The sequence below is a fragment of the Vollenhovia emeryi genome, unplaced genomic scaffold (genome assembly GCF_000949405.1).
Source record: "Vollenhovia emeryi isolate VEMERY1.0 unplaced genomic scaffold, V.emery_V1.0 DF939145.1, whole genome shotgun sequence".
In the NCBI taxonomy this organism is placed as follows: Eukaryota; Metazoa; Arthropoda; class Insecta; order Hymenoptera; family Formicidae; genus Vollenhovia; species Vollenhovia emeryi.
This window is the reverse complement of record NW_011967221.1, coordinates 174,209-200,717: the sequence shown is the minus strand read 5'-3', so window position 1 is coordinate 200,717 and position 26,509 is coordinate 174,209. Positions and strand designations below refer to the sequence as shown.

The 26,509-nt window shown below is 42.1% G+C and overlaps 4 protein-coding genes across 7 annotated transcripts in view; 3 read left to right on the top strand and 1 right to left on the bottom strand.

The window, feature by feature from the left end:
* LOC105566294 (protein vein) overlaps positions 1–10,232 on the top strand; it is a 462,793-nt gene extending 452,561 nt beyond the window's left edge. Inside the window, exons 8-9 of one of the 3 annotated variants that reach the window (XR_001009269.1) lie at positions 3,280–3,484; positions 4,916–10,232. The gene's annotated coding sequence lies outside the window, so the exon portion shown is untranslated. Of the gene's footprint in view, positions 1–3,279; positions 3,497–4,915 lie in introns of those variants that run through there. The other 2 variants (XR_001009270.1, XM_012020190.1) reach the window with 2 other exon arrangements.
* A 225-nt stretch (positions 10,233–10,457) lies between these two features.
* On the bottom strand, positions 10,458–11,632 carry LOC105566293 (mitotic spindle assembly checkpoint protein MAD2A). The gene is made up of 3 exons (XM_012020188.1): positions 11,461–11,632; positions 10,977–11,339; positions 10,458–10,910 (listed from the first exon to the last, which is right to left on the bottom strand). The coding sequence occupies exons 1-3, from the start codon at positions 11,531–11,533 to the stop codon at positions 10,711–10,713; spliced, it is 636 nt and encodes a 211-aa protein (XP_011875578.1). The 5' UTR covers positions 11,534–11,632; the 3' UTR covers positions 10,458–10,710.
* A 236-nt stretch (positions 11,633–11,868) lies between these two features.
* Positions 11,869–15,739, top strand: LOC105566292 (nucleolar and coiled-body phosphoprotein 1). 2 transcript variants are annotated; one of them, XM_012020185.1, is made up of 4 exons: positions 11,869–12,088; positions 12,213–13,649; positions 14,162–14,625; positions 14,739–14,822. In XM_012020185.1, the coding sequence occupies exons 1-3, from the start codon at positions 11,987–11,989 to the stop codon at positions 14,597–14,599; spliced, it is 1,977 nt and encodes a 658-aa protein (XP_011875575.1). In that variant the 5' UTR covers positions 11,869–11,986; the 3' UTR covers positions 14,600–14,625; positions 14,739–14,822. The 2 variants fall into 2 exon arrangements, with proteins under 2 accessions (XP_011875575.1, XP_011875577.1); XM_012020187.1 differs by lacking the exon at positions 14,162–14,625 and adding an exon at positions 13,890–13,973 and having other exon boundaries at positions 11,874–12,088; positions 14,739–15,739.
* An 871-nt stretch (positions 15,740–16,610) lies between these two features.
* Positions 16,611–26,345, top strand: LOC105566291. The gene is made up of 5 exons (XM_012020184.1): positions 16,611–16,928; positions 20,759–20,919; positions 21,284–21,447; positions 23,212–23,380; positions 24,189–26,345. The coding sequence occupies exons 1-5, from the start codon at positions 16,917–16,919 to the stop codon at positions 24,379–24,381; spliced, it is 699 nt and encodes a 232-aa protein (XP_011875574.1). The 5' UTR covers positions 16,611–16,916; the 3' UTR covers positions 24,382–26,345.
* The last annotated feature ends 164 nt before the right edge of the window (positions 26,346–26,509 follow it).

The window sequence follows — 26,509 nt, the reverse complement described above, 5'->3', positions numbered from 1 at the left end:
CCTTGCGACACGAGTCACGTGTCGTGTTCCAAGTTGCGCGACTCGGCGAAAATGATGTTCGAGGCTGCGTCGAGAGTAAATTTCGCGTATCTACCTAGCTTATGGGAAAATTTTCGCCTGTAATTATACGTCCCCTTCGGGTCCGCCATAATTTCGCCCGAGAACGCTTTACCCACGAGATAGCGCCAGATTGGGAAGAAAACTTGTGAACTTTTCAGCTTGGCTCTTATTACAATTCGCGTTATATCTTACGTTTCTTCGAACACGCTCTTACGGCTACCAAAGCCTTGAGAGAGTCACAATCGAATATCGATAACTGTTGAAAGAAAGTACGTATGTACTCGGGGAAATATAACTATATACTCATGCAATAATGTCCAGTGCTCCCCGGTGTCCTTAGACGGTGCTACGTCGGGCGGAAACGATACGGCTGACCGTTTTTCGTAAAGAAAAACCGCGTAAAACGTAAAAAGAAAGCCAAAGGGTAAAAGCTGAAAACTACGCGCGGTAAGAAAAGAGACCTGTGGGTATACGAGCGAGCCGGATGTCTCTGCGGAGCTCTTTGGTAAGCTCGTAGCAGTCCTCGCGCGATGCCGAAAGCTCTTTGCGGAAGAGCTCCGCGACTACGTATCCTTGAAACGCACGTCGCATAAACGCTTCGCGTAAGAGGTACTCCGCGTAGCCGGCCACGGATATACACGACGGGATACCCGTCTATTAAGAGGAAAAATACAAATCTCGAGGTGGAGCGAGCGTCAAGCCTCTCTTTCTCTCCGCGCTATCGACATCTCCTTCTTTCTTCCCTTTTCCGTCAGCGCAACATTCATACATGTATTATAGCACGAGTCTTGAATTCATTACATCCGGCTAATATAATGTCTGCTATGGTGTAAAAGGGGATGAGAAATTAGTTAAACTGCGATTAGAATTCACTAATATTGGCGAAGGCAACTTGCAGATAACACGACAGCCTTGTATCGCACGTCGAAACGTTAGCTTTGTTAGTTTCAACTATGCCATGCCTCCAAGTGATCGCTCGTATCACGTGTCTCTTCGCAGCTAAAGAGAAGGAACGTTAGATGAGCATTCAGACATATACATGGATATACAAATATATGTATATATAATCTTAATGCGTCTGTAATGGACTTGCAAACTATTCAACACGCGCGAAACTCGCGTTAACTTAAGCACGGTTACAAAGTCGATAGTTGTTAACTTCCGGGATAAGACGAGGGAGAGAGAGCCTTGAGACACAGTACAAGTGCTGGTTACCATGTCCGTTAGACCAGTCAGAAACTTTGCCGAAAGCGAAGGTCGTTAATAATTTAATCAATGAACGGATAAAATAGGAAGCTCGCAGTTTAAACGAACAATAAAACGCTTTGAAGGCAAACATGAGGCGAAGCTGATGATAGCACGATAATATATTTCAAGGGTAATAGCAAATTATGCTATTCACGATACCCAATGGAGCGTCAGAGCTGTTTAAATATTCAAACTTTCTTCCTGTGTATCTTGATCGCGATCATTTCTTTTCTTATGTCATTTTGCATTTCATTATTTTTCTTTGAATATCCAATATCATGTAAGTACTAATTCGCTTATTTCTAACGACAAATTTTTTAATTTACACAAATTATGAATATATCTTACAACTTCACTTTGAGGTAATAACACGTTCTTTTCTTATTCTATTTCCCGTCATCAAAGAATAATTATACTATCATCTGTGATTACGTGCCTTCAAAATTCTATATTGTTCCCGTCAACAAATTCGATGGTACGAACAGATTACACAAATCTTTGAAATGTCCCGAACGCGATAATTAATATATTAATTTTAAATTAACTCAAAGTCAACCGGCGTTGTCCCGTAGAATCGATAATCCGCGTCGGAGCGTCGGGCGACCGCACAACTTTCCCAAAAGTAACAAACGATGGCTCGGATATGTCAGGCTCGGTGATTAACGATAGCTCGCGGTTCGTGTTCTCCCGCTCATTGCTAACGATCACCGTCGATGTCAACGTGATTCATTTCATCAATTACCGCCGAACGGGTTCTCGCTGGCGTGACGATGACGGCCGAATAATTCGTCGATGATCCTCAATTGTGAGCAGATCCAATCGGAATTTTACCTAGCTGATCGATAACATTTTATTCGACTCTTATTGGTCAAAGTGTTTATCAATTCCATATCAATTAATACAAGTTATTGAATTAAATTTGAATGAAATGTGTTTATCTTCCCTGAACTTAAAAATCAACTCGGATGTGATTGCCAAATAACTGATTTCCAATCTTTATCTTTGAATCGTTCATTGACTCGTTGATCAAAATTCGACAAGTTGTCAATAAAACGCGGTCTTTCCGACGCCAATCGACGCAAGAACCGAATTCGACGAGTCTAACGATCACGGATAAGCTTAATGGTCCGTTCTAATTAAAAGGCCCATTATCCCGCCGCTAGGTCCTTGACAAAACCGAATCCGCAACCCGCATCTATTACCTAATTCTAGCTGCCTGTAGTGCGAATGTGTCTTGTTAGTAACTTTGTAACAATTTGCCAAGTCGAGAAAACAGAAAACAAAGAACGATTGCAGTAAATATCATCAAGAAGTCATTACAAAGACTCGACTACCTCGATTAAATAATTGTGAAAATGGTTAATTAAGTTTACAACAACCGAATCGTTTCTCTGGAGGTTTAATTCTCTTCAAGATACTGGTTCGTTAACTACGCTAATCTCAATTAAACTCTTTCTCTTTCGAAAAGCAAGAAATTGAAACACGATGAACTTAGATGTTTATAAAATAGTGCTGTATAAAAAAAATTGGGAAAAGATTGAATGCAACCTTCTATATCGTTGAATAGTAGCGATTACAATTGTATACGTTCATAAAAGCTTTCATCTATATTGTGCAATTTTTTCCATTTTCGAAAGTCACGTCTCACAATAAGATCGTTATTAAATAATATCTATTGTTCTTGGCATAGTCGCCAACTATAATCAAGGAGAAGCGTCTGGTCTGATGCTTAGGTATATTTAATGGCTTGGCTATTCTCGCATTCGAACTTAATCATTCAGTGTTCAGCTCTCAGCAAAAGCGAACTCTACCCCCCTTCGCATCCCCCAATCTAACAGTTTCCTCAGGGGAGACTCTGATGCTCGTAGATAAACTTAATGGTCCCGGGCTAATTAGGCCGGAAAGAGCCGACGGCATTAGCGGCACCTTTCGTGCTACAGGAATAATTTGGTCCACCACTTCCTGCCGCAGGAGAGCCTCAGGAGACGAAGCGAGCCGCCGACCAACGTCATCCTCACACACATCGCATCCTGGACCGTCGTGAGTCGAAATTTCGCCAGCTAGCCTTCGCGGAAGCCGTCGCGCTGAGCGTCCTTTTTCGTCGGACAAAAAGACCCGGAGAAGCGGAAAGTTTTAACTCTGTATCCGAAGCTCTTCGCCCTGGGACGCGACAAAGGTGAGGACGAAGGTATGATATGTTACGACTCTGTTCAAAGAATGTTTGGCTGAAAGTTCGATGAAAACATTCTTCTCCGGTGACGCGATCAATGCTCGAAATAAAGGAAACATTAACTTCCGAACGAATTCTCGGAGTTTGCTACAAAACGACATTTCTTGTAGATTTTCTTATTAACATTATAATGGACAGACTTGATACGAAAGTTTTTCTCACGAATAACTCGGCTTATCGGCAAGTAGATATCGATCGCGTTTAACCGCGATCGGATACTTGAAGTACGCTTGTAAAAATAACCAGCACGCGAGAAGAATAAAACGGAATTTCCATTCGAATGCCCTCCCCATTCGTCAAAGTAAGGACGGAATAAACTATCGTCGAGCACGTCGATTCCATTATCCGCCGTTACGGCCGCTCGTTTGTCGAACGACGAGAGTGAAAATGAAGAAAACGGCACGGGAGAGATGTTCTATTATACCGAATAGGTACCGAGCCTCCGCGAGGAAGACAGAAAGAGGGTAACGCACAGAGGGCAGAGCAGAGGCACGAAAGGGGCATTGAGGGAAGCCTTTTGGTCTCTCGATGCTTTATCCATTACCCGTGGTACCGCGAGCAACAACCGTATCGAAACGATATTGCGGATATCACGGCACGAGAGAGAAAAGTTTTCGTATTCTTCCGCTTCTTTTTCCCCGGCTCTGCACACGCTAACCGAACCGCCGAGATTCTCCTCAACTCTGAACTCTCCGACCACGACTAAAGACCATCAAGAGTACTATATATCTCGCAATTTTTCATTTTCATTGCTGCATATTACGTTGATCGTCACGTACCTTTCAAAGTAACTTGCATATTATTTATACACTCACCCGCAAAAAAAATGGGCCACCACATTTTAGCCCAATTTTTTAACAGTTTTCAATAGCGATAACTCGGCGAAAAATCATCGTAGACAAATGATTAAAAAAGTATTTTGAAGCTTGAAGTTTCAACTTTGAAATGCTGTCAACAATTCTTTAAAATTCGTTTATCTTCCTTGTTCTATGCTTTAAAAAAGAACACATTGTTTTTTCCTTAAAATTACGTATTTTTGATGCTCTGTAGCTGGGTAAAAAAATTTCTCTCGACAATATCATCTCAAATTCCATAAACTACAACTTCTTGGATACAAAACGTTTTTTTAATCATTTGTCTACGATGATTTTTCGCCAAGTTATCGCTATTGAAAAATGTTAAAAAATTGGGCTAAAATGTGGTGGCCCAATTTTTTTGCGGGTGAGTGTATATTGAGACTAGGAAAATTGAGAGGCTTTTCAGGTAGGATGGACGAGAATGATGATGACGAATGTTCAAGACAATGTTCTCTTTCCTTTTAAAACATTTTATTTCACAACATGTTCGTTATGAATAATTCTTACCGCTTGCTTACAGACTATCAAGAACTCGCACGCTACCCAGAAGAAACCAACCCCATCCATGGACGGGATTAGGAAACTTGCAACGATGCACCTTGCCACCTCATCTGCAAGAAAACTTGGTTCCTTCGTTCTTTCGACGAGAAAAAATCATGAGACACGATAATGGACACGCAAAATGAATGTAGAAGAGAGTATTACGAACAACTCGCTGCTTACTTCTACTTATAATCCATTGCGCTCTGGTTGTTTCCGTTACGTTTTTCTTGGGTCATCCAATGATTAGTAGCATTCTAATACATCGATTAGAGAGACTATGAAAATGTTGTCGTCTTACAGGATCTTTCTTACTGTTAGTAATGGTGATTTGAGAAAGGACTTGACGAGAGCAACTTTTCAATCAGGATTATATCACATTCGGGACCTTGAGTAAAAACGGTGGCAACGATACGCGGGTAAATTTGCTAATGCTATTTTCTTCCACGAAAACAATCGACTTAAAGTCAACGTCGAAACAAGGAACGAAATCGAGGAACGAAAGTGCCCTTCTGATTTCTGGTAAAACAGAAGGAGGAGTGTGTCAAAGGTTCTCGTAACGCTCGTTTCCGACGGGGTTTGCACAAGGAAAGAGGAATAAGAGAGGAAAGCCGTCGTAAAACCATACCATAGGGCACGCTCAGATCGACGTAGTACCACGGGGATGTCGTGATATCATTTTACGGGATTGCAGGAAGAGAGAGAGACTCGTGAGGATGATCCCGAGTACCGTAATAGGATTTTCGGGATCAGAGCTTTACGCAGGAAGGATTGCGGTATCTTTCGGGCACCAAATAACGCATAACGCGAAATTTTCAGCTTCCGCAGACAGAATACAGCTTTAATTAACAGAATGTCCTATAATTACGTAAACCACTTTAGCGAAATTTTAACTGTCCACCTGACTTGGATGATAACGCAAAACGAGATAATAAATTCCGTACCGTTAATTACATATCGTCCGCATAAAGACAAATTGAGTTTTAAATCAACTTTTCATGATGCTATTTTTGACAACGCTAAACTTTACCGAATTCTATTAAGATATACGTTTGTTTTCTGCTATTTTTATCTCTGCTATGTAATTTACATATTCTCCGACATATTTTACATATATACATTTCTGTTAAATACTTATAAACATTATCGCATAGTTTCTTTTCATTTCAATTACAATATTTAAAATGTTTAATTGCGTTCAATTATGTTTAGTATCTTTCAATACTTGAAATTATCTTTCCCAGCTGCGTTGTGTCAACTTTGGGACTCAAAGTACAGACGTAAATCAGGTCTCTAAGAATAGATACTAAAATCCCCTGGCTTATAAAAATGTTGAAACGGTCAGGTGAAAAATTTGTATACAGCCCGGAAGATATACGTCGCAACCGTTTGTATGTTCAGGAAGGATCTAGCCAGCTACGAAAAGACGTTCCGCGCGCGCGCGCGCGCGCGCGCGACCTCCGGAGAGATTTCGCCGAAAAGAAATCCGACCTCAACGACGCGTTTAGGACACTCCTATTGTACAAAGTAACCCCCCGTACCCTCTTTTTTAAGCGTCCGGCGCAGCGCGTCGACTCTCGAACGGTGAAAACACCGAGCAGACTCCATATGTCGATTATCCGTTCGCAGAGCGAAAGAAACGCGCGAGTAAAGTCGAGTAACAGAAGACGAGGACGACTAAACTGTACAAGAACATCATTTCTACTACGTTTTCCGAGCTCAATGCAATTATACGTCGTCACTATCCGACGATAAAATCAGATGTACTTTCATTAACGAAGCTCGCAATTAATATTGGCATGAGAGATTACGTTTCATCTTTATCGTAGCAAATTGTAATAACGAATAAAAATGTCATTTAATGATTTCACTTTATAGATAATAAATGTTGCAGAATTGATGAAAAAGATTCTAGTTTACGAATTAGAAATATCCTGATAAATTAAAAAATTGTGAAATATTATACATTGTCTAGTCGACTAGTATCGAGAGTGGACGCGCGCGCGCTTACTTTTTACATTTTAAGAACATACACGGTTACGTATAGGTAGTTTTGTGGGCGAACAAAGCGAGCAGAGTGTTCCGAGCCGTTCTCACGCGATGAGAAGCGGAAAGTACTTTACGACTCTAGCTATATAAAGCAGAAAAAAAAGAAAGACTCTCGAGCGAGAAGAGAGATCGTCGTAGCGTATGATGTCCGTGCAAGCTTACTAGTGCCGCCGTGCTTTTTCGTTAACTCCGTTTCGTCGCTCGTACCTATCGAACGATTTGTATGAAAGTCATCGTGGTGAGTCGTCGCGAGACTGGCCGTAGTAATCGAGATTTCGCGACATCAACGAGCGAGTTTCGATTTTACAGTAGCAGAAATATTAGACTCTCATTTTTGAAACATACTCTTCCTATGTATAATTCTACCATGGTATATAATTCTTAATAATTTTACAAGGATGTTAAATCGTTATATCATCATTTTACGTTGTACACTCTATAATTATAGAATGAAAAATGTTGAAACTGTTTTAGGTCTCGTGTGAAATTGTTCAACTCGCTCGCTTAATATCGCGACTCGATTCGAATGTGCAATTACCGTGACGAGACGGCGAGTCCGCGAATAGTGAACAAAAGAAAGAATGTATTTTATGATATTTTACGCATAAAGGAAAGAGGAACGATCGTAAATCGAAATATAGCGTTAGTTGAAGGTAAATTTAAGTAAGTAGAAGTGTATAAATAAAATGAGACAATTCGCGCGGGGACACCGCGTCGCGATCAAACGCGATTTTACACGTAAGGAGAATCTCGGTCGACGAGAAGTGGATGGGACCGCGGAACGGTGGTACGTTGCGTCCGTCACGTTGATTAATTGATTAACGATGAGACGTTTACTTTTCATTGTTGTAGCCGGTATTATCTCAATGCACGAGCGTTCGATCGTAAGAATCTCCGCAAACACGAGACTCGCTCGACGACACTTTTGCGAATTAACGCGAATCACCGTTTCGCGCGAACGATGCCCAATCACTGCTATACTAAGCGCTACTGTAAAATATTGTATATTATTTCGCGTTGTTTATTTTTCAATGTTTTTACTAGAAACGCGTTTCTACGGTATTTAAAGAAGAATTACCGCATAATGTTACGCGCTGCTCCGTTACACCGTATAGATTGCGAGAACAGTCGTGCAATCGTTATCTCTAAATAAGTACTAGAATCCTCACCTGTGTACAATATTTACACAGAGAATTTGAAAATAAATTTTAATTAACATCGTACGCGCAATTTTGCGCATTAAAAGGTTACAATTTGCATGCGGCGCATCCTCCAATTTCTCTCGTGTTTTCCTCATTACGTTCAACCTCTTTTCCAACCGGCTTTTCTAACGACAATTTCCGTTTTCCTAATTCACGTCGCGAGAGAACTTGAAATAATTTACGACCCGGCCAACTCTATTACCATCATTGTCCGCTCTCTTACGGTGTTGCGAACCAGCGGGATAAACACGTTTGTAAAACTGCAGCGTATCTCCAGCAGCTTTCGCAGTGTGTGTGTGTGTGTGAGCTAAAAAAAAACGAATGCAGAGCAAAACTAGTCTAGGGCACATTTAAAGAGCGTATGGCTTGGGTGCGGAGAATGTAATGTCCGACTTTGGCGTCACTCACGTGCTTTTGAAGAGAAACAGAATATTTCGAGTAGAAAATCTTACAAACATGTAATTATACGCAGTTATATTCGCGAAATGGCCATCTCAGCAACTACACTCATCTCTTGCAGAATGTGTAAAATTCCACGAATACTGTTCGCCGAACTTTCCTATAATTTCATGAAATGTCGTCAATTTGCTCATGAGAAAGTTTGAAAATATTGACCTTTCGGAAAACTTGTGAAAAGAAGACGAGTTAATGTAATTTATTAAGGTAATTCGCATAAATAGAAAATATTCGATATCTGCGACAATAGCCCCTTGAAATTTGAAACGTTGGTGAAAGTGGAAGGTCTGGGATATAATTTTTTACAATCTTGAATGCTCGAAAGTACTATTTTCTCAAAAGTACCGTATGTCTCAAAGACGAGCCAAGCGGACGAGAATCGTACGTTTGCGTTCCGCGATAGTCTTTATAGCGAAAAGACTACGCACTATTAATAATATGGCTAATTCTAGCAGCACGAAGTATTAACGTTAATAGCGAAATTATTATAAGGGAGACGTAACGGCGAATTACTAATAAAGGTATAGGTCGCCATCGATGTTTCCCGAAACAACCTCCTTCGACAAAATATACGACGCTCGGAACAGTGGCAGATGTAAATGAAAAAAGTGATACTCTTTTATTCCAATAATTGGCTAATCTTTCAAGAGGCTAAAATTTTATAATGATCGCCTAACAAATAGTATGCAATAAAAATGTTACGCTCCCTACCCAAAAACTGTTGACTCTTCCCTACGCTGAAGAAACCAATTTCACTTACCACCTTTAATTGTTACGCAAAAGGCAATTGCAGATTATAATGCAAAGTACGAAAAAAGAAATTGGAAAATTTTCTACGGTTGGAATAGATTGAAATAGATGCACGAAAATGTCATTTAAATATGTGCAAATGACACAAAAATAATGCAGGTATTAATTATCTGGAATGATGAGATAAGATGAAAAATATACAGCTTGGATACGGTAAAGTGTTTGGAGGAGACCGAAAAATAAATTTAAGTAAAAGCTCATTCGTCGTAACACATAAAAAGTCTTACAACAAAGAAATTGGATTTTTCGACAATATAAATATGCAGCTCTCAATTATTCGAATAAGAAGCAATTATTTTCATTCATTTAGATTTGTCATCGGATCGAGTGCCGATTACCGGGCATCGCGGACAAACGATAGCGTGTGTAAGGCACAAGATGATTTTTATTACCGAGTTTCATTTCTATCCAAGTGAGGCAGATTATGATGGAATACATTACGCTTGTAAAATATGATTTACCTGAATTTAAAAAGTGTGACGCTAAACTTTTCAATTCTGTTTTTCGATTACACGTGACTTTTTCTTTAGAATACTTTAGAAATGGAGTATGACGCGAGGAATTGTTAGGAAATGATTGAGGCTAGTGTCAGCATCGAGACTCGATGTGAGAGAAGCTTTACGCTGGAAGACGCTAAGCGTTAGATGATTACTATAAAGCGTCAACAAGCGAAAATACTTAATTCTAGTCGTATCTCTCATGCTTTGCCAAGTAAGCATATATAACTTTTGTGTTTAAATGTAACAGTCAATTATGTTTTAATAAAATCTGCCAAGATTCTCTTGTCAGTGTTTCATGTTTTCCTGAGCCCTTTTATTCCTATCTTTGTTTTTTTTTTTTTTTTACACAAAAGAAAACTTTGAACTACATTCATAACTGAAGTTTAGAGTATTGGAAAAAAAAGAAACCAGACTTTTTAAATTGATATTGTCAAACACAGTATTTAAATATGTTTACTTGTACTTTCTTCCGGGTTCTCTACTCGTATTTCAAGGATCTGGTTTTTGTTAAAAAAAATATATATTCCTAGGAAAATACGTGGAGAATATTTCACATGTTAAAAGCATTATACATATTAATAAAAATATTATATATATAGAAGAGTATCGCTGTGCGATTCAACCATGACATTTTGCAATGGAATAACACAACAGAGCAGTCTTTGGTGGTGATGGTACCTATGCAGCTGACGTACAATGCAGTTTGTATTTACAATCACTGTATATAAGTCAACGTGTTTGTATACAAACACATAGACTCAGATATTTTTATAACTGACTACAGTATCCATTTTATGTATAGAGGTTGAAAATGATCTAAGTTGTACCTCTTGACTATTTGCAATAAAAACTGGCTGAGTCTCGTCCCACTGGTTAGGAATGTTACAGTCCGGTACGGTATACGTAAGTATGTCGAAGGAACACAAACAATCCAAAAGCGGCAGGAAGCTGACGGTGCCTGGAAACAATAGCTCGCATTAGAAACGCAAAAGAGAAGAATCGCAGCTTAAACTCTGGTGATTACCTGTGATCTGACGTATCACTTCGCGTATCTCCTTCTGTATAGTCTTGACATCCTTGGTCCCTACTTGGGGTAGACTGGCCTTTACACTGCCATCTGTTCCGTTGGCTTTCTCGTCTTCGTAGTCGATCTTAAAGTCCCACTTCTCTAGCACCTCCTTCGTGTTGACGTTGGTGATGACGAGCGTGATCTTGCGCACCTTACGCTGGACGAGCCACTCTTGGATTTGTCCCAGCACGGTGTTCAAGAAGGACGCAATCTTCTCGTCCGTGGACGTGAAGATGAAGAGACCAAAGTGCTCGGAGGGTTGAAACGTCTCCGGGGGATATATTCCTCTTTGATAGAGTATACTATTGACCCCATAGACTGCAAACCGAGGGTAACAATCGTCAAAGTTTCTTTTCCCTCTACTAGGTCATTAGACGAATCATGAGAGAGGTTAGACGTATCCAGAGCCCGATATTGAAGCTGGCGAAACGGTACTTACGGAGATATTGCGCGACCAGCTCGGCAGAACCTTTCAGAGTAATGCACTTGGCCTTTTGCTGCGTTTCCGTCATACCGCGACACAGTTCGTAGCTCTTGACCGGGAAATCGGAACGGCGGCCGGCGGCGTCACACGAACGCCGGGTTACGAATTTGAAAAGCAACGGTTAATGGAGGACCAATCGCGTGCGAGCGCTTGCGTAGCGTAACCATGTGAATCCAGCCTTAGGCCGTAAAAACCAATGACAGTTATTGAAATGTGATTGGCCAATTTCTCATTAATGTAGGAGACGCCATGTTTATTTGACGTTAAACGCGGATCGTACGGAAGTTGGTCTATCACTATCGCGCATACACTTGGACCGGACGCCAGCAGCGCCGCGGATGCTGGCGGATACCACGACTCACGACGACTCTCCACGAGTAGCCCACTAGAGAGCCGGCACGAGGACGAGGCGTACGAAAGCAAGTATAACCATCCGTTCGAGGGTGTTGCTCACTTACGATTGGCATTCGTTTCAAGCACCATGGTTGGCGTTGATGATCTATTTGTCAGCTCTCTCGTGCACGAATATTTATTGAAGAAAGATGCATCGTTGGCGCTCATCTTCCAGAAGAAGACGAAAGCGGTAAGTCGCGGTGGCGGCTGACGCCGTGCGCAGTTACCACGCGGTACTCGTTCGCCGCCATACTCTAGAACCACGTGTTCCTTCTCGATTCTTCTACCATTCAATCCATGCTTGTATCTTTCAGCCTGCCCTACCAAAAGGATCCCCGACGATACTAGACGTATTTCAGTTTTACCAAAAGAATTCTCCGAAAAAGATCACGGTCATCGCGCAAAATCAGGAAAGCAGCTCGGAATCCAACTCGGAAAGCGAAGAGGAAACGGAAAAGAGCGTTGCACAAGTTAACGGCAAAAAATCCACTGTTCAGATGGTACCTCTCAAAAAAGTAACCAAATCCTCGGAGGAGTCTTCTAGCGAAGATGAGGAACAGGCCGAAAAAGTAACACAAAAGAAAACTACAAGTGCCAAGGTTCCTCCTGCGAAAAAGGAAGAGAGTTCAGATGATGATGATGATGACGAGGATGAGGACGAACCGCCGAAAGTTGAAACAAAAACAAGTGACAAAGCGAAATCTACTCCTGCGATTAAAGCAGCAAAGGGAATCGTAAAAGCGCTTCAATCGTCCACCAAAACTTCAACGAATTCATCCTCCGACGATTCATCTTCCAGCGATTCTACGGACGAGCCATCGACATCCAAACAAACTAGCAAACAGTCAATTAAGACGTCCACGCCTAAAGTAATGGCAGTTGCAAAAACACAAAAACAGAATAAACCGATTGCAAAAGAAGAATCGTCATCAGAATCGAGCGAGGACAGCAGTGACGAGGCAAAACCAAGCAATGTTTCTAGCGATCTGTCTCGTACTCTCGACACATCAAGTTCGAATGTCTCTAAGAAATCAACTTCAGTAGTTGTTGCTAAGAAAAAAGAATCTTCCCTGAGCGAAGAAGAGAGCAGCGAAGAAGAAAGCAGCGAAGAGGAACCTAAATTAGTGGCAAAGGCGCAAAGTCAGAGTAAGCCCACGCCAGCAAAAGCAGTTAACAAATCGGAATCGTCAACTAGTGAAGAGAGCAGTGAGGACGAGAAGGAGTCTAGGACGAAGAAACCAATTGCTAGTAAATCAACAGTAGCAACCAAGGCTAGCGCCAAGAAAAAATCCAACGACGAGGAGAAACAGTCGGTTAAGAAGCCAATCTCGGCAGCCGCTACCAAGAAACCAGCTACAATTGCCGCCACCAAGAAGGAAGAATCTTCCTCGGATGAGAGTAGTGAAGAGAGTAGTGAAGATGAAGCAGCAGCTCCCGCTAAGCAAAATACCGCTAATAAAGTTGACTCTATAAAGAAAAAAGAGTCCGAGTCAAGCGACGATTCGAGCGAAGGTGATTCGGAAGATGAGGCACCTGCAAAGGCGCCGGTCAAGGCAGCTACGAGCAAAAAAGAATCGTCAAGCGAATCTGATGCCAGCGATTCCGATGAAGAGGAGGCAAAAGTTGAGGCACCAGCTGTAGGACAGAAAAGGAAACTCGCCGACAATACTGAGGACAAACCAACAGCCAAAGCTGCAAAAAATAACTATGGCAACTTTGTCAAGGCTAACAGCAACTTGAATGGAAACAAGGTACGTGATGTTTTCATATCAAATATCCTCTAAAACATTCGTTACTGAACTAAATGGAAAGTAATGGATCAACAGTTCTTGCAAAAGCTGAGTTTGCTCATAAAAACTATTGAAAATTATTGTACATTTTTTACTCTTACTCGCTCTCTAAATGCAACCATTACTGCAGAGTTCAAGTAACAGTTAAACGTGTTTACTATATCTTACTATTCTTATCATGTATCTGATTTTTGTATCTAGCCACAGAGAAATCGTACGTTTCAACGCGTGAAAAGCGACATCCAATTGGATCCTAAGTTGGCTAATAATTCCTTCGAAGCAAAGGTAAATGCTCGGAAACCGTCCGAGAGGCATAGGTCACTCGCCCTTTTTGCAAAAGCTTGAGACCAGGTTTCCGTGCATTCACCAAGTTTAGGCAAATTTTGAGATCTAAAGCAAACGAAAGCAAGAAAGAAAGAAAGAAAAAGTACATTTTTCATATGGGCGATTGACTTATTCCTCTTTTGTTTTAGGATGAAGATGAAGCCAATAACAGTTTTAAAAAACATAACTCTGAACAAGGCGGATTCAGGGGTGGATTTAGAGGCGGTAGGGGTGGTTTTAGAGGAGGACGCGACGAGGGTGGTCGTGGCGGTTTTAGAGGAGGACGCGGCGGCGACCGGGGTGGGCGTTGGAACAGCGGTGGCGATAGGGGTGGTCGCGGCGGAGGCTTCGGCGGAGGTCGTGGTGGCTTTAGAGGCGGTCGCGGTGGTGGTGGTGGTGGAAGAGGTGGCGGTAGAGGTGCTTTCGATGGCAGAAAATCTTGGGGCGGAAACAATAGCGACGGCCCAAGAAAATCGTGGGGAAACAACGAGACCGATAATAGAGGGGGTTTTAAGGGTGGTTCCAATAAATGGAATTCTTTCACCTCGGCACCAGCTCAAAATAAAAAAATTACTTTTGACGATTAATATTCAATAGTCGACTGTATATAAAGGTGAGGGAAGGTTCGGCGCGATTGCATCACTGTAGAGATATAATCGTTTAGCCTTTAGATAACATGTGTATCTGTTTCACATATTTCTTCTTTCTCTCTCTCTCTCTCAACAGAAAGGCGCACGAGGTTCCTGGGGAGAACGCGCCAATGAAGTACTGAAATTTACTAAGGGCAAAAAGTTCCGACATGAGAAGCAAAAGAAAAAGCGTGGTTCTTATCGCGGAGGACAAATAGATATGAGTGTTAATTCCGTTAAATTCGACGATTAAACAATTGTATTGCTTCATTATCACTACTTCATTTTCATATCTAGATCAATAAAATAATCGGTTAAGTTCAATACTCAGTTTTACGAGACAAGTTGCGACATGAAAAGCGATAAAAAGTATGATTCTTGTCACATGAGATACCCATATTAATTCCGTCAAGTTTGATTAAACAGTCGTTAATTTTTTTTATTATGACCGTATTTAGTTAAGTAAAATAAATAATTAAGTTTAACACTGATTTATTCTGTAAACATGCCTAACGAAATATACAAGATAATTGTTGTTCAGTATTTTAAAGAAAAGACTAGATGTTTTAACGAGTTTGGCTGAATGTGAGTATACACTGATGTACAAATACAACTGCAAGTTTAAGCTATGTGCACTATACATAATTGAAATTCATGAAACATAAAGTGGAAGCAAGTAAAATATTTCGCATAAATTAGCGTATTTAACGTAGAATATTTTATTCAGCTAGGTATTTGTATTATGTGATTATGCATATAGTCCACATATACTTTTAATCTGTATCATGTACAACCGAGATTGCTATTGGAGAAAATTCACACTATTGAACCCACTATTATCAAACAGTATACACTCGATAAAACCACGTGTTCCTTATTGTTCGCAGTTGTTGATACTTGCAACATTTGCTTAATTTTCCATATGTATGTGTCATGAAAGTCTGTTAATCTTTAATCTTATCAAAGACAGTGCTAATAATACAAGAGAAGGATGTTTTTAAGTATACTATAAATTACATTATAACAAATACTGTACATTCGTTTTAGAGCAATTAAGAGTTGATAGTAATAAATGTTACAGTGTTATTTTTTATTACAGTAATTCATAGTAAAATCTAAATGCTGCGTTAACCAATCAAGTAACCATTATTTATCATTTTTCATTAAAAATATAAAAGCTTATTAATTATTAAATAATTGAAGAAAATTTATACTACGAATATAATCTGTAATGTTGATTTTATGATGCAAAGAGGATTTAGGTAAACTTTAATATTGCTTGATTTAATTTTTCAAAAAATTAATTTACAAAAGAATTCTTTGAACAATGAATCTATTATAATTGATAAGTACTTTTCTACATTTTATGGATAACAAAACTTCGGGGTTGGGAAAGTTACTTAATAAAAGTACTTAGTTACAGTTACAAATAAACAATTTTGAAAAGTAACGAATCTTTGCAGTCACCTTGCAATAAAAATGAAAATATCAAATCTGCATTTGAATTGTTAAGTGTTGGTAAAGGCGTTTATGCAAAAATTACATAAACTATTAAATTAATTACTAGTTATCGAAAAAGTATAACTGAGCCAAGTTACAGTTGCAGATGGAGAGAAAGTAACCAAATTAAGCTAGAGTTACCCAAAAAAGATGTAACTGTAACTTGTCAACCCTGCAAAACTTTGTTTCTTTTTACTTGTATGAAATTACTTTTTTAAAGCAATTTTACAATAATTTTTTCCAAAAAGATACGATTCTCTTTCATTATCAGTCATTTTAGTATAGAAAAACTGTGAATGTTGTGCATTTCCCGACCCACCTATTTGAAAAAGGGATTCCTTGAAAGGGGCAGAGACTACCCTCTTTCACATGAAATCATCTCTCTCTCCACCAACAGGCGGAAAAAGGTTGAGAGGCAGAATAGGAGCCAGTATCCCCGGCCAGAGAGGAAGAAAGAGAAAGAAAGATCCCCTCTTTCGCCTCAGCTCGCTGCCCAAGCACAGAGAGCGGTTACTTACGATTCTACAGTCAACCTCTGGACATCCACCTGCGAGGACGGAGGTGCTCGACCCCACTCGACATCCGGTGCAGTGACATGGACAGTGTTTAAGGAAGAGAAGGAGAGAATCGTGTGCCCCAATTCTAATATTCCCTTTTTCTGTATCTATATCTTTTTTTTACTTACCGATCTCTCGGGGACAGTCTGCTTGAGTTTAATGTAACGTGGAGATTGCCGGACAGGCCGAGAAAGGACTTCTAACTCAAGCTGAAACAAATGTTCCTCACGGTGAGTAAGATACAGATGAAACGTTTTTTCGAAATTGTCATTCAAATTTTATCGTTACCGGCCGATTCGAGTGTGGTTCGCCAATTTCCCCTCGAACGATCAATTTTGCGACAATAAACAATAATACACAAATTTAGGTTCAAAGTTATACAAGTTCGAAACGAAGTTTGGGTCTATGGACCATCACGATGAATGCAATATAATGCGGTTCGACGGTTGTAAAATCCACCCCGTTCATCATCGCACTTAAGAGGTCTGGAATCTACGCGAACGGATAGACGAAAAAGGAACCCTAAAATACTCCTTTCTCAAAGAGGATTAGTTGGTTTAAAAGGCCGCATGATGCTGGCAACATTTATTATATCTAATTGTAAGACACAATGTAAATGCATAACGTTTAGCTATGCCGCTTCAAACAGCGAGTTTTTCTCGAGGTATACTACCACGTTACACTTTGATCACGCTTTTTCCGTTGGTCGAAATTCTTTTCACCTGGCAATGTATAATCAGTGACTGACCAAAAAAAAAATCAACGATTGATCGAATCAGACAATGAAATCATTTTAATTTCATTTAATTTCATACTTTTCTGATATTATATAAATATTAGGTTTCTCAAGTCAAATCTAATTTGATGTTTAAATTTGCGGAATAAATTAAGATTTTTAGATAATAAAACGGTAAGATGAGTGTTAAGTCGCGATTGGTTTGTCGTGTCATCAGCCGCAAGAAAGAATTTAAACCTCGCGGTGACAGTCGGAATAATTTATTCATGAAACAAACCACCGAAACACATTCACCGTTACCGAGCACAAGGATAAGTAAACGTACAACTCGATAATGTTCAACTTGTATGAGAGGAAACGACGCGACGTTTTGGATGAATCGACGTTACCGTTAGATTTGGCGACGCATCCTTGTGTGGACCGTCGAGAATTTTCTCTCAAAGCAAACATCAAAAATTCCTTTCTTTAATAAATGAATAGCGTTAAATAATTAAAAAGTTTTAAAAATATATTTTATTATACTATATATTTGAAGAGCGACACGAAGAATTGCCGCAAAAATTAAAACTTGATTCAACGATTATTTATCAAATAAATAAAATTTTGATCATCTGTTTTGTGTCAAGAGCGCATTTCTGAGATAACATATTTTACAGATGGTCATTTATCACGTGATAAAGATGAGGAAGAGGGAAAAAGCGATCGTAATTTGAGTAGTAACAGTACACTTACGGCCGCCCGAGACGATTACAGAACGACGTTAGGAATCACTACCTGGCATAATCCCCATCCGAAATTGCCGCCAGCACGGAGCCGGCGGAGATCTCGATCGCGCGGGCTCTTGAGGTTCAAGCGATTCCCACATGCGCGTTCTCTTCCTTTTACGAGCGTCCGTCGCGGCGCGTTAAACGACATTTATATGTTTTAAACATTAGTGTGAACTAAGATATTTAACAATTAATTTATTAGTATTGTACCAATTATCTCTGCTTCTTGATCAATTTCCTCGGGAAGCAAAGATGTATATATTAGAAAGCTTATTTCTCACTCATGTTCTCGAAATCGTTGGCTTGCCAACTCACCACCGAGTGATATTCGCTCTCTTTGGGAATTTCGATCGATCGCATAGTAAATTGGAGCCATGTACAAGTCGCGTCTCACCGTGACTCTCGCGCGAAAAAATGCAGGGCGGAACGAGAGACCGTAAAAAGGACCGCGACCGCATCGCGGAGCTAAGAACGCGGCGCCGGTAGGCGTGAGAACGCTTTTAATTAACCGCAAGGTCGCAACGGTGGAGTAAGTAACGTTATACAGCGGGACGTATAGACGTGGATCACGCGAGATCTGGTTAGCTCTTTCTTCGTTGCGTCGACCCGAGAAATGAAGCGCCTATCGCGCCTTTTCCGCGCTTGCAAGAAAGGCAAAAGGCTCGGTTGTTGTTACCCAAGGCGGATAATGTAAGGAATGTGCGACGGAGCGGAAAGAGCAATCAGGGAGAAGTTTGGCTCTCGTGTAATCATCTCAATCTCTTTCGGCTTGCTTCTGCGTCAACGGCTCGATCGAGAGCCTCCTTCTAATTTTCTCTCAATATCATTTAATCGGGAGATTTTGCGAGTTATAACGATTACGCGGTAGACGGGAGAGACGAAGGAGATCAGTGGCGGGATCAAGGATATGTCGAGTGCGAACACGCGCGCATGCCCGTCTCTCGACGGTCACGGCCATTGACCAACCTTGGACGGTATCCGTTAATGATTTCCTTGCTCTCCCATTGTTGAGCGTGGCTCGTTAGTCAGGCGCCGTCAAACGTCAATCGAGTCCTACTCCAACAAGCAATAATCTCGTCCGGGATTTTTCTTGGCAAATAGCAGTTATTTTGCAGGGATCTGTATATGATTAGATATATACATTTTTCCCTGCCATGGCACGAGAAGTTGAATCTCGTCCGACGAGGACTCGCGTCAACATTCGAAAGCAATCGAAGCTTGTTATTCCGCACACGCGAAAATTGCAATCAAAATGCAACGTCGTGCGCGCGTCGAGCTTCTTTCCGAACGTGCGATCGCTTTCACTCGTAGCAGCGCGTTATGAGCGCGCATAACGGATTTTACACGGTCCCACCAACCTAGAAACCTCCAACTGCATATAGGAAGTCACGCGTCGATTATGCGATCGCTAATCGTTATTCCTAATTCGCGCGCCCTCGCCGTTCACTCTCTCTCTGTCTCTTCCAATGGCGCACGTCGCGATTCTCATTGTTCCACATACGAGGCGTCATTTTTCTCCGCGGTGAACCTCACCCGCGAAACGGAAATCCTTTCGGCGCGGATTCCGAGAGCGAAATGATGGCGAGCATCACGAGAACCGGTCATTTCCCGCCGATTATCCGTTACATCAAATTACTCGTACGTACGGTGCTCATACCGTGAAAGGATTAATTAGAGCTATACACCGCGATAACTGAGAAAATATCATCGAGGCCTAATGGGAATCAGATATATTCACTTTCCGATAAGATTGCAGCTTTTTTGTGCGCAAAACACATATCGTATATATAGCATTTTATAAATATAGAGATTAAACGTATCAGTTGTGCTAGGACGCCGAAGAAAAAGAAACGATAAGCATAAACTTAATTACGCAAGAAGAATTCCTTTAATCTAGATAGCTAATCTAAAAGCCGTCTTAAAGATGTCTGAAAATGATGTAAATAGTCCAAGTTTGCATTCCTTCGCGTTTGATTTCAACCGAGAACACTTATTGTTTCTCGCAGTATTTACCGATTGTAAAAATAAGAAATTGTAGGATGCTCTTTGGGAAATATCTGAAAAATAGCTCCTCGCTCGGCGCAACGGCTTCAATTCAGGAAGCGTTGCGGAATTTTCTCTCGAGCTGTGAAGTGCGTGCTCGCACCTGCGTGTGTCATTTACTCTTGCTCTTGACCTCTTGCGAACTCGGGTTCCAAGACCGCTCGCTCGCTCGCGCGTTCTTATCCAGCCTACGCATGCTGACGCAGCATGCGTGAGTTGATCGCCAGCGGTATCAATCTTTATTAACAAGAAGATAATACCCCGGCAGAATTTCGCTCGCGGCGAAGCGCTCCTCTCTGCTATCGCTTTATCTAATGTTACGTTGACGGTCCTTTGCTGCAAACGGTGCTAGAATATCTGCATAGGATATGTCTACGCTAAACCATCACTTTAGGCGCTACGCGTAGTCATTCAACGATGGTTGAATTGTAAAAGTGACTTTTCAGAAGTTAAGATAAATACAAAGGATCCCTTGTACATTACTTCTGAAACGTCTCTGACCCTTTGCTTTCAGATGTCCAGGTATCTCGGTCTGATACTTGTTATCGCGGCTTTTACGTATGCATACGCCGCCAGGAAGTGCGAGGGTAACGGTCTAGGTCTAAAATATACATGGGGCGATGCACTCACCGATCCCGAGGACTGCATAGGACCGAATAACATGCAGTACCCCTCGTAAGTAGTCTACTACTTTTCTTTTGCGAAACATTTTTCTTATCTTACGTTCTCCAATCGGTAGTTTGGGTACTTGGCAGTTTCCCATATTATTTCATGTAAAAAGCGATAATTTAAGTACTTTTGTTCGAAATATTTCCATCTATGCACGTGTTAGCAGTAATTTCAAGGAAAGCATTGGTTGTTTTCCGCTCCGTCGGTGAGAAAACATCTCCAGGATGAGTTAAATACGCAACGACAGCAACTATTGGACTATGTTTCGAGGGGCAGATTATACTCAAACTATCGAGCGGTAGCGTGTAAGAGAAGATGTTAATAATAGCTAGGCAGAGTGCAACGGATGTTATGTGTACCGTTCTCGCAGCGCCGCGATATCGAGGAGCTTTAAGAACCTCTGGGCGGGCAGTAGTCGAACCGCGCGATCGCATCAGCCATGGACGATTGATCCCGAACTGACGAGGAAGGCGCTTTTGCACAACTACAAAATGGCCCACGGGGACTATTCTATCGCCGGAAGCTCCCGGAACGGTAAGTCCGCGTGCTTTTAACGTGCTTTATCTCCGCGAATCGCCATTTTTCACACCCTTATCTAAATCGCAGCAGCTAATTATATTGTGACCCAGTGGAAGTTGTTTACAATCTTGTTAATCTCCCGTGTCGACCGGTTTTAATCTGCACGTGCAACTTTGCTTCCTCCCGTTTCGCGTTCAAGTTTATTTTAATCCTACGCCGAGGTGTGTGTGTGTGAACGAAAGCTAAGAAGTGATCAAATCCACTCAATATTTCTGTCATCTCTTGGGTGAACATAAATGTTGGGTGAACATGAATAAATCTCCCCTATCTCGATCGACGATTCACAAAAACAAATGTGTTTTGATTGTACGGTAGGCCAAGTATACGAACGGAAGTTTAGAAATGAGAGATAAGATCAGCAACCACTTTTGCCTCACTCAACTCGTCGGTGTGCGTGTAAATAAGTAAATCGCTCCTATCTCGATCGCGAATAAATTGAAAGGATTAAATCACTACCGTAGAAAAACAAACGTGGAGTGACAAAGGTAATCGACGAGCAGAAACGTTACGAGAGGTGGTAAAAAGTAAATGAGAAAATTTGCGCTTCAACCTGAAGTAAACGACTTCCAGGACTTGAACGAAAAAGCCTATGTTCTACCGAAGGCGAATTATCCGGGCAAGCGCGAGTGCTCTTGCCTCGGTATTCGCATAAAACGACCCTGTTCCCACGCAGCCGAAGACCCCGGAAAAAAAAGCTCCGTGGCGCGGCGGCGGCGGCGAACGGCGCTCGGGGGGCCCCACGAAAATTGGAACAGCCGGTCGCGAGGTGGGTAAGGTACCGTGAGCCACACGGCGTGCACAGCCGTTTACGATCGTTGCCCTGCAGCCTTCAGTTATGCGCGGCTGTCCTGACACGAAAACCCGCTTCTAACCGACTTCTAATCACCTCGTGTTTCCTCACCGGGCAGTCGGAGCTTCTGCGAAATTCGCGCGCGGCCCAAGAGATGATAGTCGGTCGGTGTGGCGCACCGATGGGCCAGCAATAAGGCATCGCGTTATCCAGCCAATACAGTTATCGTTGCTTGTGCTCATAACGGGACCCGCCGGCGACCCACTCGTTTCGAGCGTATATGCTCGTCTCGAAATGCTCGACGAAGGCCGTTGATTCCGAGAGCGAATCTCGATTTAACGCCAGTTGTTCAACGTCGCTACTTGATTTTCTAGTAGGCCTCAATCGGTAGACTCGATCACTCGATGCTCAAATTTATCTGCAGAATTCAGAGCTTGGATATATTATAGACAAAGTTTATTACCGTCATTATTCGCAACAAGTGTTGTATATTGTAGACAAAAATCATGTTGAACACTGCGTTCGAAAACTTGTACAGAAGAGTCATCTCTCGTCTAGGAAAAAGGCTCGCTGCTTGTAATTTTGTCTCTGGCAGAAAATTGAGCGATGAAACTTTTCGTGTTCCGACTATGGGACATTGACGCGTTTAATCATCTATATACTTGCAAAGACGTTGTTTTTAATGTTTGCAATCCGAATAGGGGCTCGTGCGAATCCCGTATTCTTACGGGACCGTCTCATACTATACCGTATTATAACGTTCTAGTGCTGTCAATAAACCGCAGTAACGTTTCATGTCAAGTATACGTATTTGCGCGTAAATAAGTACAGTCCGCGTGAAAATTACAATGCAGTATCAGGTCACAATTGTGCACAATAAGGGGGGAAAAAATTGTATTCTCACAAAATGCTCGTCACTGGGTTTTCAGGCCGTGCGTTTTCCGCGAAGGAAAGTTGCGGCTCGCCCGCCAGGCTGTGTAAAACAAGGTACAACACCACGGCACCTATGTACGGCATCAGCCTCACTAGCGGACAACCAGTGACGATCGTGCAAAAGTTCCCCGATCTTCTGCAGCAGGTCGTCTTCGAAGTATGCGAGTGAGTATCTATATATTGACAATGAGATTTCTCGGGGAATTCGTAAACAGCTTTTAGTGAATTCAAATAAAGCCGATGCTCGTGTTTACATCCCAAGTTGTTCGGTCGAAAGTTGATCGTAAATAACTTTTATAATTTATCGGCCACTTGTCTAAAAGGCTAAGCAAAGTTTTCTTTCATTTTCGATAAGGGTACTAAAGCACGCAAAAATTGTATTGCTTTTTTAGCGCTTTGCTACAATACTTTTATCGACGCGATGTATCGCGCCAATTTTTGAACAGTGATTTATAAGAGCAGCGGGACATCGGGCCAGATTAAAATTCACCTGGGCCGCCCGCTCGCTGAATTAATTCAAATGTGGCACAGTAGGATGAACTGGTTTACAACTGTGTGTTCGTGATCGACATGCGCCTACTTTGGACATGTTTTTTTATGGGAAATTCCTTGCCAGATAACTCAAACATAGCTCTGTTGGCACGAAGCATCGTGCTAGTGGACCAATGTTAGTAACCTCGCTCGCAATTTTACACGTATCTCTATCGTGAAGCGGGGAAATAATTTGAAGGAATTTCCTCTTTTTCACTGAAGCGTCGCTCGTAAAAAGAATCATGTTGTAACGATAGATGCGAATGTCTTAACGTACACACGAGCAACCTGTCCCGCGTGGTTTACACTCCAAGTTATGTCAGCAATGGCTTACGTATTCGAGCGCTACGGAATCGCTAGCTAGCGCAGACGCGACCCGTAAACAGCCTCTCGTCCGGTGAACGAACCCAGCAGAATCTCTCTCATCGCTCGGTTGTTTCAGGTCGAAGGAATGCGACGTGGTTCACGGCGAGTGCACGCAGACCTACGTACCGTACCTGTTTCTGGTGATTCCCCTCGGTCCAGTGACCTTGACCGGCCAGGATTACGTTCTGGTGGAGAGCGGTTGCGTCTGCAAGCCGAGAAATTCGGCGAGCGCGTCCAGCGACGCGCCGCCAGCTGTTCCGGCCTTCTAATCGTTCAAGTCCACGAGTCACAAGCATCTCTGATCGCTTTCTCGGGACGCGACAATTGTACCCGGACGCCACGGTGCGGAGTGATTTCGGTCTACAATCTCATCGATGCGATCGACCCTAGAGTGCTGTTTCTTGAGAGAAATCTCTTCGGTAAGATTGTGTGGACGCACACACCAAACCAATCTTGCGATTGGTCTCTTTAATTTCATCGATTATCAGCTATTTCGCAGACTTCAAAATCTAACATGTTTCTTACTGATTACTTTGATTTCTCGAAAGAAGTACTCGTAGCGAATGAATTACCCTTGGTCGTAAGTCGCAGTTGCCCTTGAACTGTCTCGCGTTCGGTCAGTTTCTGGGAGCTGGACGAATGACAACGATGACGAGAATCCGTCGTCTGACACGGATAATAAGACTGTCGCAGTTGATGGATCTCGTCGACGATAAATATCTCTTTCAACGAATTTACATATCGTCCTTTTTTAAGAAGCTGAATACCTGAATACTTGTAGGCTGGCATACACTCGGCGGATGAGTCAAGTCGGTCTCTGCTCATTTATGTTAGTTACACTCTCGAGCCGTAATTTATAAAACTCGCCCTTCTAATCGCGATCTGCTGACGGGTAGCCGGAGTGTAAGGACCATTTTCGAGCATCGTCCTCCCTCCGCTCTCATCTTTCTTCTGTCTTTCTCGTGCCAAAAGCCTCGGCGGGACACATACTGCCAGCCGGCAAGTGAAAAAGCAAATCGGGGCAGCGGCCGTTTCGCGGAATCCGGTCTCGGAATTCGATCGAGTTCACTAGACTCGCTGCCTCCCCGAGCCGGTTTTGAGCAGGTGCAAATGGCCAATGGTTTCAGCTGAGCCTGGGTGTCCACCGACGCGACGTGACAAACGTCCGGCTCTCTTAAGCGCTACCGTCCTCGTAAAGTTATATCGCGATAAAGTCAACGCGGAACGCGTTAGAATCACTCGAGGATCGTCAGACCCGTCAACGAACAGGTGTTGTCGTACACTTTTCAGAAACATCCCGTCGCGTCAGCCAGAATTTCCCTGTCGTTTCAAGATTAACGACCAAATTCTCATGTCCACGTCGCGCAAAGACAGGCACAGCAGCGAGATTTTACATCTTCTAGAGCGAATGTAACGTTTCTTTACGATAATTTTAGATTCTAGGTCGCTGATTGTATCTTTATATATAGTGTTAAATCTGTCTAATGTAAAGATTAATCTGAGAATAACATTCCGTGTGTTATTTATATGTACAACCTTCTCTCTGTCAATTTATACGAATCTCTTGGACGACACGCGAGGTATTGATCAAGATATCGAATCATCGAGCTAGTACAAAATCAAAAATGCTCAAGGAGACTTGCGTATCTTTTCCTATTTAACACTCACGTTTCCCATAACAATTATAGTAACACCGGTAGTAAGCGGTTCATTTACTGGGAGTATGTCATCATGACTCCAGCTCCAGCCTGCTGACCCAGAGAGAGAGAGAGAGGGAGGGTCAAGATGATCGTACTACTTCCTGCCCCGCTTGCGTTACACGCGAATCTCCCCCGACGCGAAAGACTATCGCCCCGTTTACGCCGGCTCCACGAAGAAACCGGACCTCGTAACAAAACCTGCATCGCGACGGGCGCACATACGTCGAGAATAGAGCGTACCGTGAATTCCGATGAGTCCCGTAATGTACCGTTATCCGTCGGTTTACGGGTCCCCCTCACCCGGGCATCTCTCGCCGCTCGCCTGCCCGCTCGTCATCCCGCCGTAAATGAAGGCGGCGAGATGAGCGCAGCAGCCAAAAGTCGGGGTGAGCGAACGGGGGGGGAGTTTTTCTTTTTACCATTCTACACGGGGCTCGATCGTGGATCTTTTCCTCTAGTGTCAACTATTTCACTGACAAATATTGAAATCTTGAATAAAATGTTTCACTTTTCACGAGTTTACACTAGACGAAAAGACTCATTCAAATTGACGCGAAAGTGAATCTCTTTTTGTTTTAGCTGAATCGATGATTGCTTGCGTCTATCAATAAGAAAAGAACAATTTCAATACAGATGAATACTTTTTCATTTTCATGTCATTGATAGTAGCAATACGTATTCATGTATTTATAATTTA